Source organism: Talpa occidentalis, unplaced genomic scaffold, assembly GCF_014898055.3.
Source record: "Talpa occidentalis isolate TD23 unplaced genomic scaffold, MPIMG_talOcc4v2.1 talOcc4.5, whole genome shotgun sequence".
NCBI lineage: Eukaryota > Metazoa > Chordata > Mammalia > Eulipotyphla > Talpidae > Talpa > Talpa occidentalis.
Genome location: NW_023604861.1, coordinates 125,408,349 through 125,423,219, shown reverse-complemented (window position 1 = coordinate 125,423,219; position 14,871 = coordinate 125,408,349). Strand labels below are relative to the sequence as shown.

At 59.1% G+C, this 14,871-nt stretch overlaps 1 protein-coding gene across 1 annotated transcript; it reads left to right on the top strand.

Moving 5' to 3' along the window:
- Positions 1 to 6,204: 6,204 nt before the first annotated feature.
- EMILIN1 (elastin microfibril interfacer 1) lies at positions 6,205 to 14,124 on the top strand. The gene is made up of 8 exons (XM_037528354.2): positions 6,205 to 6,861; positions 7,772 to 7,897; positions 8,350 to 8,564; positions 9,605 to 11,539; positions 11,922 to 12,038; positions 12,724 to 12,741; positions 12,874 to 13,011; positions 13,425 to 14,124. The coding sequence occupies exons 1-8, from the start codon at positions 6,692 to 6,694 to the stop codon at positions 13,760 to 13,762; spliced, it is 3,057 nt and encodes a 1,018-aa protein (XP_037384251.1). The 5' UTR covers positions 6,205 to 6,691; the 3' UTR covers positions 13,763 to 14,124.
- Positions 14,125 to 14,871: the final 747 nt, after the last annotated feature.

The window sequence follows — 14,871 nt, the reverse complement described above, 5'->3', positions numbered from 1 at the left end:
CCCGTCGCTTCCCGGCCCGGCCCAGCCAGGTGCTTCCTTTGGGCCCCGCCCTCGGGGTCCCCTCCCTGGCCGGGGCCCCGGGGAGGCGGCTGCGGAATGGCGCCGAGTGGGGACGTGGCCGGGCCGGCGGGGTGCCCCGCTCCTCGGAGCCGGCCGCTCTGCCCCGTCCCGCCAGGCGCGGCCCGAGCGAGGCCTCGCTCCCCAGGCGGCTCCACGCACCCCAGCCCGGGGTGGGCGTCGGAAGTAGGGCGGACCCTCCCGGAATCAAACCCCAAACTGTGGGACTGCGGCCAAGTGGGAAATCACCCCCCGGATGTGAGGGAGGAGAGGGGAGGAAGGGCTGGGCCCGCAGGAGGGTCTGGGGTTCGGAGCCGAGTGTGCGGCCCAGGGGGGGATAAAGCTTGGGTAGACGTGTTATAGGACAGGGAGAGGACGTGTGAGGGGCTCTGGTGGGCAGGGAGTCGCTCACCGACTGCAGCTCTGCCGGCACAAACCTACTCCCCGCCTCACTCCTTGCTTTTCCTCGCCTTCACCATAAAAGGGAACGGCGTTGAGCCAGTCTGGGACGGGCGGGCGGGGGCTGGGCTGCTGCTCTGGAGCTGTCAGGGGTAATGGAAGCCAGTTGCTTTGCGGTAGAGGGGGGCGAGGGCTCAGGGGACGCCTCTGCTTCCCTGAGCCAAGGAAAACTAGAGGAGCTGCTAGGGGACTGGAACAGCTGGGTCAGGGGACCAGCTTGCCCGTGGGTGCACAGTGGTGTCCCCGTGCCCTGGCCCAGAGTGGGCCCTGGCCTGGGCGGGTCAGCTGTGTGTCCTCCGTGTAAGTGCAGTCTCTGCCTTTAGCAATCTATCCCTCCCCTTACCTCCCCTGCCTCATCCCCAGTGTTTCCCAGAAGTTTCCTATTCAAAATCCCAAACCCGTGTCCCCCCATGTAATAGTGAAACCCAGACATACATTCAATCATGAGTCCATGTCTAGGCCTTAAAGGATTACGCACATGCTTTGTGTCTCCTGGAAATGAGAAGCCAATCCAAGCCCAACCAGACACTTAGGTCTACTGCTGACACAGAACTAGAGCTGTAGACCCAGACCCTGGGAGCAGACTTCTAGACTACGGACGTCTGAAGGAAAGGTCCTGGAAGAGCCTCCAGTTTCAAAGGCTGTCCTGAAACCAGCTGACCAGGTGCATAGCGTCCTGGACGGCCAGAGCTGAAGGGGATCTTTCAGATCATTTTGTAAAGATGGAAACTGAGGCCCAAACAGCCACAGTATTGACCAAAGTTCTACAACTAGTGAGAGACCGTGTCACTTGATTTTTCTAGTCCATGCACCGTGTTAGGCTGTGGGCTCAATAGGTTGTCCTGGGGCCAAAGATAAGCTGGAAAGGATTTGTTTTAGAACCACCCAGAAATGTCCTTCATAGAACATCCTGTGCCTAGGTCAGCGAGTGTTTATCAGCCTTGAAGGGGTCATTGGCCTAGCGTCTAGAGAGAACTGAAACAAACAATGGTCTCCAGGACTAAACTAGACTTAGCTAAGAGCTAGCAAAACTTGGGTGGAAAAGTATGTGGAAAATGAGGCAAGCAAAACCTCATCCTGAAGGGAATGGGGGATGGGCATATGTGGAGCCTGATCTCTGTGATTAGTGTGACATTTTCAAGAAGACGTGAGGCCAGGACTAGACTCCGGAGTGAAAAACAAGACCTGGGAAATGGGAACTGAGCCGAGTGCCGGAAGGCTGGCTCCTAGGTTACCTGCGGGAAGGGTTGGAAGGTGTTAAAATTCAAATGAGTGAATTTAAAAGATTTTACTGGCTTTGTTTGAGGATTCATGACTAGGACAGAGTCCCATCTAGCACAAAGAAAGGAGCACAGAGGAGCTAAAGGAGAAATTTTTATAGGCAGAAAGGAATGGACACAAAGAAGTTATAATAGCAAAAAGTGGGTTGATCTTGGCAAGGTCAGTTTCCTTTAGGGGAGGCCAGGGGTCTTATCAGGTGACCTCATTAGTGCTGATAAGGTGATTCCTGATTGACTGATTAAAGATTCTGTTTCTGGGAGAGGCCAAAACTATAACTAGATCTCAGTTTGGTTTGGTGACAATAGTGCTTAGCAGAAGTGACTCCATTTTGGGCCTATGGTCTTGTTTTTAACAAAGGGAAAGGAAAATAAATGCATTTGAGCAGGAATGGACTTCTCCTAAGGAGTCCCCACAAACTAGACTTCCCATCTGGGTTTACATAATCCAAAATCTAATTCATATTATTCCCCTTCTGTGCTTCCCAATATTCAGTCCTCTGTCAGAGGGTGTTAGACACCCTAATTGCTGGTGCCCAATGGCTGTCCTGGTCCCAAGCACATGAGCTCATGGCTTAGTCAGAGACGGTTGAATGAATGAGTTAGTTGCATAGTAGAGCCACGATTTCCCATTGGCACTAGATCCTTGGAAATCCCCCATCTTGGAAAGGTTACAAAACAGATCTTGTCCTCATGCCCCAGGGACTTGGGATTTTTTGGCCACAGGAATTCTCTTGCCAATGCTTTGGAAATTTGTGGCTCCCTACCAATACCACCAGCAGCAGCACTACCCCACCGCCCCCTAGCACCACCACCATCATCCCTGCATTCCCTCTTAACCTTTGTCTCCATCGTAGGCTGCTTGCCCAACGCCTCAGGCCTCCCCAGTGAACCCAGGGCCACTGACTTATTTGAGATCTCACAAACATTCTTGTCCTTACATCTGGTTCCTCATTACAGAAGTAAATGACATGCAACCTACTACAACTGTATTTCAAAGCCAACATTTTTGATTCAACACACGTGAAATATACACCAGATTTTTAAACATAAGGGGGCAGGCAAAAGAATAGGTGACAACCGGGAGGTGACGAGGTGGCTGAAATGACTTCAGGTTGCCAGAGGCAATTGTAGGGACTGAAGAGGGGGAGGAGCAGAGAAAGAAAACCCCTAGCAGCAGCTAGAGCAACCAGGAGGAGAAGTAGGTTGGCTTGCCGCCAGGGCCAGGGCCAGGGTCTAGAATTAATACAGAGGCCAGGGACAAAACTGCAACCTTCTACTGACTGCAGACTTTGAAGTCAGCATCTTCCATGGGTACATGTGCCTCAGTCTTCCTGTGTGCTCATCCTCAGACCTTTAAGGGGCAGCCACAAGTTTCCATTTCTGTTAGTTCCAAAATTTACTTTAACTTTCACCCTATCTTTCCGCCAACATTTCTCCCAGGCATCAGGGTCCAGGCCATAGAGGCAGATCAGACAGAGGCAGAGCCAGATCACTGAGTCACATGGAAGATTTGGTGGTGTCCATTCTCATGGTTTCCAACTCTTGCCCTGCAAATGGTTCCCTGAATCACAAACCCCCCACTCCCCTCTAACCATCTTCTGGACTTGTCTTTCCATTGTCTTGTATGCCTCTCATCTTAAAGGCAGTAGGTCCAAACTAAGGTCTTTTTTCCTTCCAAACCTTCTCTTCTGGACTTCCCCATCCAGGCTGAAACTCTGGCATCTCCTCTGGTGAGCCACTTCATTTATTATCCAGTGGTTCATGGCCTTGTCTTCCTTCCCACAGTCACCGTCACCTCCAGAGTCCAAGGCTGCCTCACAGGAATGTGGAAGGGACCTTAGACAATACAGACAGCAGGCTCCCACTGAGTCAGAGAACGTGTTACTAAGAGGAGCTCCTGGTGCCAGCATCCTTGTGCCCTAATACCCTGCCCTTTGCTCTCTCCAACAGCAGTTTCTTTCCGCATTTGTGTGGACCCCTTACTCCACTTGTACCAAAACTCTTAGTCTTTTAAGCCTTTCCCTGATTTTTCCACAGTCAATTTCTCAGATTTGCTGTCCCCCTTCTTGCTGAGCTGACTTTTTTTTTAAAGATTTATTTATGCTTACAAGAACTGGGGTGTAGGCCAGAGGTGCAGGGGGTGAGAGACAGAGCTGGGACCAGAACAGGCAGATCTACTGAAATACACAGTTGAGGAGAGCAGTGGGTGAGATAGGAGAGGTCTGCTGCACCATGTGGATCAGCTCCCTGGTGGGCTGGGGATCAAACTCGTGCTGCAGTGACTGGTGATAACTTGATAGCACTGTGTCTTTAAGCCCTGCGCCACCAGGGAGGCCCCCAAGCTGACATTTAGTGGAAATCTATCACATGCCAGCACTATTTGAAGTGCTTTCCACGTAGCTAATTCCTCACAGGTCCAGGTAGGAGGGTACTGTTATCATTGCCTCATTACAGATGAGGAAACGAGACCCACCACTTTCCCAGCCTGCAATCACTCCCCTCCCCTTCCTTGTCTCTATTCTTCACTTCTGCACCAACACTGTTCGGTTTCTGTCTCTTCCAATAATTCTTCTCTGATACCCCCAGAGAAGGACAACCAGCTGTCTTCCCTACTTACCCAGAACACATCACGCATTTGTCCAGCCCCCTTGGCTCTCTGTCTCTTTTGCCTTGTGCTAGTTCTGTCTGCTTTCTCAGCAGCCCTGGCTGCTCCTCACTGCACTGTGTATATGTGCGCATACACACGTCTATACACACACTCTTGCTACCGGTGCCTCTCCTACACCTGGCACCCAGCACTCTTGGCTTCTTGCTGGTTCGTTTGGTTTTTTAAAAAAGATTTATTTATTTATGCATACGGGGGTACAGGCCAGATGTGGGGGCATGAGAGGATTCACCAGAGACAGAGTGGGGAGCAGAACAGGCAGACTGACTGAAATACACTGCCGATGGATGCAGCAGGTGAGACAAGAGAGGTCTACTGTGCCATGTGGGTTAGCTCCCTGGCCGGGGATCGAACTTGTGCTCCAGGTAGCTTCATAGTGCTGAGAATCAACCCCTTGCCCCACCAGAAAGGCCCCTTGGCTTGCTTCTGTCTACTACTTCAGCTTCACTCTCCAGGCGTCCCACCCGCAGGGAGCCCCTCCTTCCAGAACACAGTGTGAGGGCCACCTGGTAAAGGGGGGGCAGCTGACAAATTCAGACATCCTGGGAGTTGTCCCGTGGGTGGAGGGTTGAATGTGACTGAGTTTTTTGCCCAGTGCAGAGGCTGTCAGATTTGCCTCCTGGCTGGGGAGTGACTTCCTAAGGTCATACCCGGAGAGGGCCCAGTCACCCTCCCTTCCCTCCTGACTTAGGACCTGACTATCACCAAGACAGGCCTGGGGCCCATGTTCATTTGGCCTTTTAAGAATGAGAGTCTTCTCTTGACAATGTCCTCCCTGTTACTTTACAAAAGGCTGCTCCCCCATTTCCAGATGGCTTTCTTCCTCTTCTGTCTTCTCTGAATTTTTGTCTGCCTTAGGAGAGTCCTTTTCCTTCTCCTCCCTGGCCTAGTAGCCCTCACTCCTTTCTTCTTTCTTGCTCCCAAGTCACCGACCTAAATATTTATTTTATTTTTAAGATTTATTTATTTATGCACACAACAACTGGGGTATAGCCCAGAGGTGCGGGGGCGGGGGGTGGTGGTGGTGAGAGGATTCCCCAGAGACAGAGCGGGGAGCAGAACAGGCAGATCCACTGAAATACACTGCTGAGGGGAGCAGTGGGGAGACAGGAGAGGTCTGCTGCGCCATGTGGGTCAGCTCCTGGCTGGCCAGGGATCAAACTGGTGCTGCAGTGGCTGCTGGTAGCTTGAGAGCGCTGTGTCTTTAACCCCTGTACCACCAGGGAGGCCCCTCACTGACCTGAATATTTATAGTCTAACCTCAGGCCTGTTCTTAACTTGCTGTGTTACTCTGTACAAGTTACTTTCCCACTCTGTGCCTCAATTTCACGTCTATGAAAGGAGGCGGCTGGCCTAGAGGGTGAGCGACATCCTATTGAGTTCTAGGAGTTCAACCCCCCTTTTCTAGCCCTCCCCTCTGCCTCTCCTTCGGGGCTCCTCTCTCAGGTCTTCTTTCCCAGGGGAGGCCTGCCCCAACCCCAGGAGAGCTGTGGCTCCAGCTCCTGTTCCCTGTCTACACCACCCGCCCAGGCCTCCTCCCCAGCTCTGGCCCCGGCTCCGCTCCATGTGGACCGTCTGAGAGGCTGGCCCCGAGCCCGGCGGCAACTCCACATTTCTCTGTTTTTCCTTTTTTTCCCTCTCTTTCCCGGAGTTAACAAGAAGCAGATGTGGCGCACGATGGTTGGAGAGGTGGGGGGAGGAAGGGGGAGGCTGGACCGCCAGCCAGACAGGGGGGAAGGGAGGGGAGTGAGCAGGAGAGTGAGGCGGGAGGCCAGGGCCCGCCCCGCAGCCGCTCCTGAGCCTCTGAACAGCCACAGGGGCAAAGCCTGTCACCCCCAGGACCCGGCCACTGGGGAAAAGAACGGTAGAGAGAGCAAGGGCCGGCCAGCGGGGCCGAGGGGGTGGAGACCCCAGGACAGCATCGGAGAGGGGCAGAGACCAGGCACAGGAGGCCGGGGGGCACCGAGAACAAACTCCCCTCAGAAGTGGAGAAGAGGAGAGCGGAAGGAACCGAGGGAGGGACAGCCGAGCCTGAGGAGGAAAGAGGAGGGGGAGACGGGTCAGGCCCCGCGGCCTGGAGGAGGCGTGTGGCTGGGGGCTGCTGGCAGGAAGCCGGGGACAGGACCCCACCGGCGCTGTCCCTTGGTGCGGCGGCATCCCTGCTCCGGACAGAGGCACCCGTGGTCAGGCCAGGATGTGCCTCTGAGGGCCACCACCGAGCGCAGCCACCATGGCCCCCAGCGCGCTCTGGAGCTGCTACCTCTGCTGCCTGCTGACCACGGCCGTGGGGGCGGCCAGCTACCCTCCTCGCGGCTACAGCCTCTACACTGGGGGCGGTGGGGCCCTGAGCCCTGGGGGACCCCAGGCCCAGAGTGCTCCCCGGCCTGCCAGCCGCCATAGGTAAGAGTTTCGGGGACCCAGCCCAAGCTGGAGGTGGGTGCAAGGGTGGGTCAGAAGGTGGGCATCCTGGTCAGCTTCGCTACCCGCCCCCCCAGGTGTATCCCTGCCAGGGAGAGGACGCCACCTATCAGGTGACTCTTGACACGCCCAGGACCCCAAGAACTGATAGGTTCCCCTATCTAACCCCCCCAGAGGGCTCAGCTCCCATATCCTTCCCGTGGGGACATGCATTTTGGGTTCCCCGGGGAAACTGGAGGGGCGTAGGCCGGGCTTTCCTGCCAGCTGCCTACCAGCCTGGGGTCCGCGGGAAGAACTTCTGTTCCTTTCTAGGGCTCTCTCAGCCCCTCCAACGATCCCTGACTCTGACACCACTCCTGCCCCGCTCACTGCTTCTGTCCAGCCAGACTCGGAGGCAGCATGAATGAGGCCGAGCGGGTGTGGAAGGCGAGCCCGGAGGGAGGCAGGGCTCATCAATGGCTTATTCTTAACTTAACTCTGAGCTGGACCCCGGCCTGCCCGGCCTCTCCCCTGAGGGGAGGGTGGAAGCCAGCATCCAGGGGGTCAGTGGCCAGCTCACACAGGCCACGCCAAGCTGGGGGCTGAAACTGAAAGGGACATGAAGAAATGCGTGAATTCAGACCTTCCCAGGCCCCCTCCCCCAGCCCTGAGGATCCATTTCTTGCAGTTGTGGCTTTCCATTCTGCGCCTCTGTCCCAGTCTTGAAAAGTCTTTATCTCCTCCTGCCGCACAGGAAAGCGTGGGGGCAGCTGCCCTGCCAAAACCCTGGTTCTCACTGGTCCCCAGGGGCCCCTCATCTTCTGACCCTCCCTCAGCCCCTCTGGTAGCCCCTGGGCCCTTCTCTGGGGCGTGTGTCTCTGGCCCTTGGGCCCAGGCGGGGTTGTGCCTGCAGGAACTGGTGTGCCTACGTGGTGACCCGGACGGTGAGCTGTGTCCTTGAGGATGGAGTGGAAACCTTCGTGAAGCCCGACTACCAGCCCTGTGGCTGGGGCCAGCCCCAGTGTCCCCGCAGCATCATGTGAGCCCCTGCGCCGGGTACTTGGTGGGGGCTGGGCCAGGGCAGGAGGATTTGGGCCAACTCAGGGGATCTGTACCAACTAGGTTGCGAGGGGCCAGCCCAGGGGCTTCAGTCAGAGCCATATGAGGAGCTGCTGAGGCAGCAGTGTGGCTGACGAGATCCTGAAACTTACCTAGACTGCCCTAACAGCCCCCAAATACTTTGTCGGGGCTGGGTCCTGCTCACGGAGAAGAGTTCAGGGTTCCAGCACAAGACAAGGAGAGGACGAACAAGGATTTGGCCCTTGGCCAGCAAGCTGACAGCTGTCAGCTGAGCAAGGCCACATGCTGGACAGTAAGGGGGATCCAGTCTGAGGGACGAGCCTCGCCCACCAGCAGCTGCCCACCTTTGAGGCCGGGGGCCAGAGTCCTTGACAGCACAGGGAGGAGTCAAGCTTCCCTCTGTCTCTCCAGGTACCGCAGCTTTGTCCGCCCTCGCTACCGCGTAGCCTACAAGACAGTGACGGACATGGAGTGGAGGTGCTGTCAGGGGTACAGGGGCGATGACTGTGCTGAGGGCTCTGCCCCAGCACTGGGTCCTGCACTGACCACACCCCGGCCCCGGCCTGCCCGCCCCAACCTCTCCGGCTCCAGCGTAGGCAGCCACCTGAGTGGACTTGGGGGGGAAGGTGAGTATGGGGGCTGCTGAGAGAGCAGTGGGAGACAGTATGGGGCCAGGCCACTGCCCGGAAAACCCCTTGCTCTGGGGAATCCTGAAATTCCCTGAGTGCTTCGTGAGAGAGAGAGAGAAAGAGAGAGAGAGAAACCAATCGAGAGCGAAAGAGCGAGAGAGGATGCTCACACACGCCCACATGTGGCCAAGATGGGTCCTAGCTGGGAACAGCTGCGGGAGGGAAGGGGAATTCCTTTGAGAAGCTTGGTCCAAGGAGACAGACCATTGAAACTACAAATCCTAGCATGCACTGCAGCCAACTACAGGTCCCAGGCCCCTCGGTGGCCTCTGGAGACTGCAGGTCCCAGAATGCAGCAGCCCCGTGCCCTCCCTGTGTGTGCCGGGCGCTGCGGATGTGCGGTGTTTGCCTGCCAGGGAGATGGTCATGCTGTAATTATGGAAACAGGAACTTCTGGCTGACTCTGCTGCCGTCCAGCTAGAGCCCCTGCAGGCTTGTGGGGAGCCTCATTTGTTCCGATGCTGTGGCAGAGAGATGCTGCCCAGGACCAGCCGCTGTTGCGGGGTCCACGGCCTCCCTCACATTCCCATTTTGCTTGTCCTGACAGCCCGAGGAGGGAGGACCCTTAGTGTCATTCCCATTTCAGAGATGCGGAAATGGCTTGCAGAGAGTTAAAATGTGTTGTGCACAGGGCGTGCGCTGGGTGGTCAGACATGACCAGGGTTTGAAACTTGGCGCTGCTACTTAGGAAACTTGTAATCTCTGATCTGTTACTTGAGCTCTCTGGTTCTCTCCCAGTTTGCAAAATGGACGAGCTAATGATCTCTGCCCAGTGGAACTGTAAGGGGAAAAGAGCCACGGCACAAATCTGGCCTAGTGAATGGAGTTTCCTTGAATCTTCGCTTGCCCAAATCTCCCAACTGAGGCGTGGTAGAGTCAGCCTAGGGCCTCCGACTTGTTTGTGCTGGGACGGGCAGGAGCCAGGGGGTGAACACTAAGCTCAAGGTGCAGCCTCTTCGCCTTCCTCTCTCTGTCAGGTCCTGGCGAGTCAGAAAAGGTGCAACAGCTGGAGGAGCAGGTGCAGAGCCTGACAAAGGAGCTGCAGGGCCTTCGGGGTGTTCTGCAAGGACTGAGTGGGCGCCTGGTGGATGATGTCCAGAAGGCTGTGGAGACGGCCTTCAATGGAAGGCAGCAGCCAGCAGATGCAGCCGCCCGACCTGGTGTGCATGAAACCCTCAATGAGATCCAGCAGCAGCTGCAGCAACTGGACAACCGTGTCTCCACCCACGACCAGGAGCTGGGCCATCTCAACAACCATCACAATGGTGGTGGCGGCGGTGGTGGTGGCAGCCACAGTCGGACCCAGAACCTGGCCCCAGCCCCTCCGGGCCACAGCGAGGAGCTGCTGCGGGAGCTGGAGCGGCGGCTGCAGGAGTCCTGCTCCGTGTGCCTGGCAGGGCTGGATGGTTTCCGCCGGCAGCAGCAGGAGGACAGGGAACGGCTGCGAGCCCTGGAGAAGCTACTGGGCTCGGTGGAGGAGCGGCAGCGGCAGCTTGCCGGCCAGGCCCTGGGCCGCAGGCCCTCTCAGGAATGCTGCCCTCCCGAGCTGGGCCGGAGACTGGCAGAGCTGGAGCGGAGGCTGGACGTCGTGGCCGGCTCAGTGACGGTGCTGAGTGGGCGGCGAGGCGTGGATCTGGAAGGCGCAACCGGCCAGGGGGGCCACCCCCCAGGCTACACCAGTTTAGCCTCGCGCCTCTCTCGCCTGGAGGACCGATTCAACTCCACCCTGGGCCCTTCAGAGGAACAGGGGGAGGTCTGGCCCGCGCGTCCTGGGGGGCTGGGCCACTGGCCGCCTGCCCGGGGCCGGCTAGAGAAGCTGGAGGGACTGTTGGCCAATGTGAGCGGGGAGCTGGGTGGGCGGCTAGATTTTCTGGAAGAGCAGGTGGCAGGGGCAGTGCAGGAGTGTGGCCAGCTCTGCTCTGGGGCCCCAGGGGAGCAGGACTCCCAGGTCAGCGAGATCCTCAGTGCCTTGGAGCGCAGGGTGCAGGACAGCGAGGGGCAGCTGCAGCTGGTGGGCTCGGGCTTGCATAAGGTGGGGGCCGCTGGGGAGGCCCAGCAGGCCCAGCTGCAGGGACTGCAAGGGGTTGTGGGCCAGTTGCAGGCTCGCGTAGATGCCCTGGATGAGACAGCTGCAGAGTTGACACTGCGGCTGAATCTCACAGCTGCACGACTGGGCCAACTGGAGGGTCTGCTGCAGGCCCGTGGGGATGAGGGCTGCGGGGCCTGTGGCGGTGTCCAGGAGGAACTGGGCCGCCTTCGCGATGGTGTGGAGCGGTGCTCCTGCCCCCTGTTACCCCCTCGGGGCCCTGGGGCAGGTTCTGGTGTTGGGGGACCAAGCCGTGGGCCTCTGGACGGCTTCAGTGTATTTGGGGGCAGCTCAGGCTCAGCCCTACAGGCCCTGCAAGGAGAGCTCTCCGAGGTTATTCTCACCTTCAGCTCCCTCAATGACTCACTGCATGAGCTCCAGACCACCGTGGAGGGCCAGGGCGCTGATCTGGCTGACCTGGGAGCCACCAAGGACCGCATCATCTCTGAGATTAACAGGCTGCAGCAGGAGGCCACAGAGCATGCCACGGAGAGTGAGGAGCGCTTCCGAGGCCTGGAGGAAGGACAGGCACAGGCTGGCCAATGCCCCAGCCTAGAGGGGCGATTGGGCCGTTTGGAGGGAGTCTGTGAACGGTTGGACACTGTGGCTGGGGGACTGCAGGGCCTGCGTGAAGGCCTTTCCAGACACGTGGCTGGACTCTGGGCTGGGCTGCGGGAAAGCAACAGCACCAGCCAGACACAGGCAGCCCTGCTGGAGAAGCTCCTCGGGGGGCAGGCCGGCCTGGGCAGGCGACTTGGTGCCCTGAACAGCTCCCTGCTGCTCCTAGAGGACCGGCTGCACCAGCTTAGCCTGAAGGACTTCACCGGTGAGGGGCACAAAGCAGGGAGGTGGGGGGACCTCATTCAAGCCTTTCTTTTTCTTTCTCCTAACACACAGCAACCAGCCTCACCCTCATCTTTCTCCTTGTTCTGCCCAGCATGGATCGTCAAGCACCACTGTCCCAGGGGTTGATTTGTCTATGAGACATAGCTCCCTGCCCTCCCCTAGCAGCTCAGATAGGTCTGTGGGTGCATGGAGGTAGGGGCTGCTTTGCCAGCCAGGTATCCAGCCAGCCAGGCTGTGAGGGGCCCTGTCTACCTACAGACGCCCACCTGTTCACCCATCTTCCCATCCCCAGGGCCACCACCTTCCTTATCTTTCGGAAACTCTGGCTGTGTCTCTCCTTCAACTTAGTTTTGTCGCTGCAGGGCCTGCAGGTGAGGTTGGGCCCCCCGGGCCTCCTGGGCTGCAGGGACCCCCAGGCCCTGCTGGACCACCAGGACCTCCAGGCAAGGATGGACAAAAGGGGCCCATTGGGCCTCCAGGTATGTGGGCTGGGATCCTTGCTGGAACCAGGGCACCATCCCCTGAGCAATCCCAGGCTTGACATTCTACTCTGAACTTGATAGAGAAGCAGGGAGAATGGTGAGGAATTGGGGGTCCTCCCTGGCTGACAATGACTAAGAAAGTGATTAGGGGCTGGGTAGTCACCGTGTTGCATAATTGGGTATGTTGGCCTCACTGTATTGAAGACGAAGGCTGAGCCTACAGGGGTTATGCAGGGAGTGGAAAACTGGCAGTAAGGGCTTATGGCACAGCAGTTGTACAGAATGGGTCTGATCTATTCTTCCTTTTCTATTTATTTATTTATTCATTTATGCATACAAGAGCTGGGGTACAGGCCAGAAGTGTAGGGGAGGTTGGTGAGAGAATTCACCAGAGACAGAGTGGGGAGCAGAACAGGCAGATCGACTGAAATACACTGCTGAGGGGAGCAGCAGGTGAGTCAGGAGAGGTCTGCTGCGCCATGTGGGTATCTCAGCTTGATAGTGCTGAGATTTAACCCCTTGCACCACCAGGGAGGCCCCATGCCTCCTTTTCTTGATACCCGCTTTCTTGCATGGAAGTCTGCACAGCACCTAGCGCAGTGGGAGGAACTCAGCAGATGTTTGCCGAGTGACTTAGTGATTGCTGCTCTACTTCTCACTGTTCCCTTTCCTCTCCTCCCAGGTCCCCAAGGTGAACAAGGTGAGTTCCTCTCATTGGATGCTGGAGGGAGGGATTGGAGAATGCCAGGCCTCAGGCAGCCCTGGGGTAGAGGGTGGGGAGGGGTGGGGTCCATGAAGGGGCCAATCTAATACCCATCCCACCCCCATCCAGGAGTGGAGGGGGCACCAGCAGTCTCTGTGCCCAGAGTGGCCTTTTCAGCTGCCCTGAGTCTGCCCCGGTCTGAACCAGGCACAGTGCCCTTCGACAGAGTCCTGCTCAACGATGGGGGCTACTACGACCCAGAGACAGGTACCTGGGAACACTGGTGGGGTCGGGGGGAAGGGCTGGGGGGCGCTGGGGGAGGGGCTGTGCAGTGATATGTTCCCAATCTTGCCTCTTAGGCAGGCGAGTCTTTTCACTCTCCGCTTCAGGGAGACACATATGCTTCATTTATTCATTTCAGGACTGCTTGGCCAGTGGTGGGGGAGGGGGTGGCTTGTACTACAGCAGCTCTTTCTCTGGGGGCTGGCCTTGCCCGGGCACTGTTTTAAGTGCCGGGGATTCAGAGCAAATTCCCCGCCCTCCGGGAGCTGACATGCCAGGAGAGAGAGGTGGAAAGACCCAGTGGGTCCCTCCCTAGACCAGGAGTTCAGGGTCGGCTCCCCGAGATCCTGCTGGCGCCAGCCACTTGCTACCCCTTCTGACTGTCGTCCGGTCCCCAGGCGTGTTCACCGCGCCCCTGGCCGGCCGCTACTTGCTCAGCGCAGTGCTGACTGGACACCGGCACGAGAAAGTGGAGGCGGTGCTGTCTCGATCCAACCTGGGCGTGGCCCGCATAGACTCGGGGGGCTACGAGCCGGAGGGTCTGGAGAACAAGCCGGTCGCCGAGAGCCAGCCCAGCCCCGGGGCTCTGGGCGTCTTCAGCCTCATCCTGCCGCTGGAGGCCGGGGACACGGTCTGCATCGACCTGGTCATGGGGCAGCTGGCGCACTCGGAGGAGCCGCTCACCATCTTCAGCGGAGCCCTGCTGTACGGGGACCCGGAGCTGGAGCAGGCGTAGACGGGGGGCGGGCCGGACTGTCCGCAGTGTCCACGCCGGCCGGGAGTCAGCCGGGGCGGCGGCCACGCCTGGCACCCCAGCTCCTGGCGAGCCGCGGTCTCGGGGTCCGCCGCGGCTCGCGCCCCCGGAGCAGCCTGCTCGCCACCGCGGAGCGCGCCGGGCAGGACTCCGGGGCTCCCTCGTCCAGACTTTTGGCCTGATCGCCATCCCCTGCAGGACCTGGACTGCGGAGGAGCCGATCCTTGCAGCCTGCGCTCCCCGACTGGCCCTCCAGGCGGTTCCCTGGGCTCCAGAGCCTCCGGGCCCACAGCCATACTAAACTATTCAGGAATAAAGACACTTAGTTTTTTCTAAAAAACAAAGCACGTCGGCTCCAGTATGTGTTCTGGGGTACCCAGGAGTAAACAAGGGATGGGCTCGGGGGAGAACGGGGCTGCGGACCCTCGCGCCGCGCTGGGAGGCTCTGCAGGAACTTGCTCGGGGCGCGCAGACCGCACGGCTCGCCCGCGGCTCCCAGCCCCGGCCGGTCCTCCCGCGGGTCGCGCCGCCTCCGCCGGTGCCCGCCAGGGGGCGCTGGAAGCCTAGCTCGCGCCGCCGAATTTCTCCTCACGTGACCGCCGCCCCTCACTTTCTGGGCGGGGCTCCCCGTGGTGGAGGCGGGGCCTCTGCCGGGATGGGCGGGGTCTGGGCGGGGCGGGCAGTGCGCGGGGCGTGGCAGGGCCGGGCCGGGGCAGGGCGAGGGGCGGGGCCGGGGCGGGGCGGGGCAGTGCGCGGAGCGGAGCAGTGCGCGGGCGGGGCCGGGGCGGGGCGGAGCCGGCGTGGGAAGTGCGCGGAGTGGAGCAGTGCGCGGGCGGGGGCGGGGCGGGGCGGGGCAGGCGTGGTGCGGGGCGGGGCCGGCCGCCGCTGACAGCCGCAGCCCGGCCTCGCCTACCAGGAGCCTGAGAACCGCGCGGATCTGGAGCGCGGGGCGCAGCTGCAGGGAGGGGCGGGGCACGGGCGGCTTTCCGGCGCTCTTCCCCTTGTGCTCAGGGGCCTGCGCGCCGCGCTTTCGGGGGGTCCAAGTCCGTCTGCAAGCGAAGAAACCGAGGCCGGAAAGCGGGAGGCGTTGC

Excerpts from the sequence above, each read along its gene's own strand:
- EMILIN1 (XM_037528354.2), top strand. The coding sequence starts at position 6,692 with ATGGCCCCCAGCGCGCTCTGGAGCTGCTACCTCTGCTGCCTGCTGACC. Across the intron at positions 8,565-9,604 it reads GAGTGGACTTGGGGGGGAAG|GTCCTGGCGAGTCAGAAAAG; the intron begins GTGAGTATGGGG and ends TCTCTCTGTCAG. Across the intron at positions 13,012-13,424 it reads CTACTACGACCCAGAGACAG|GCGTGTTCACCGCGCCCCTG; the intron begins GTACCTGGGAAC and ends TCCGGTCCCCAG.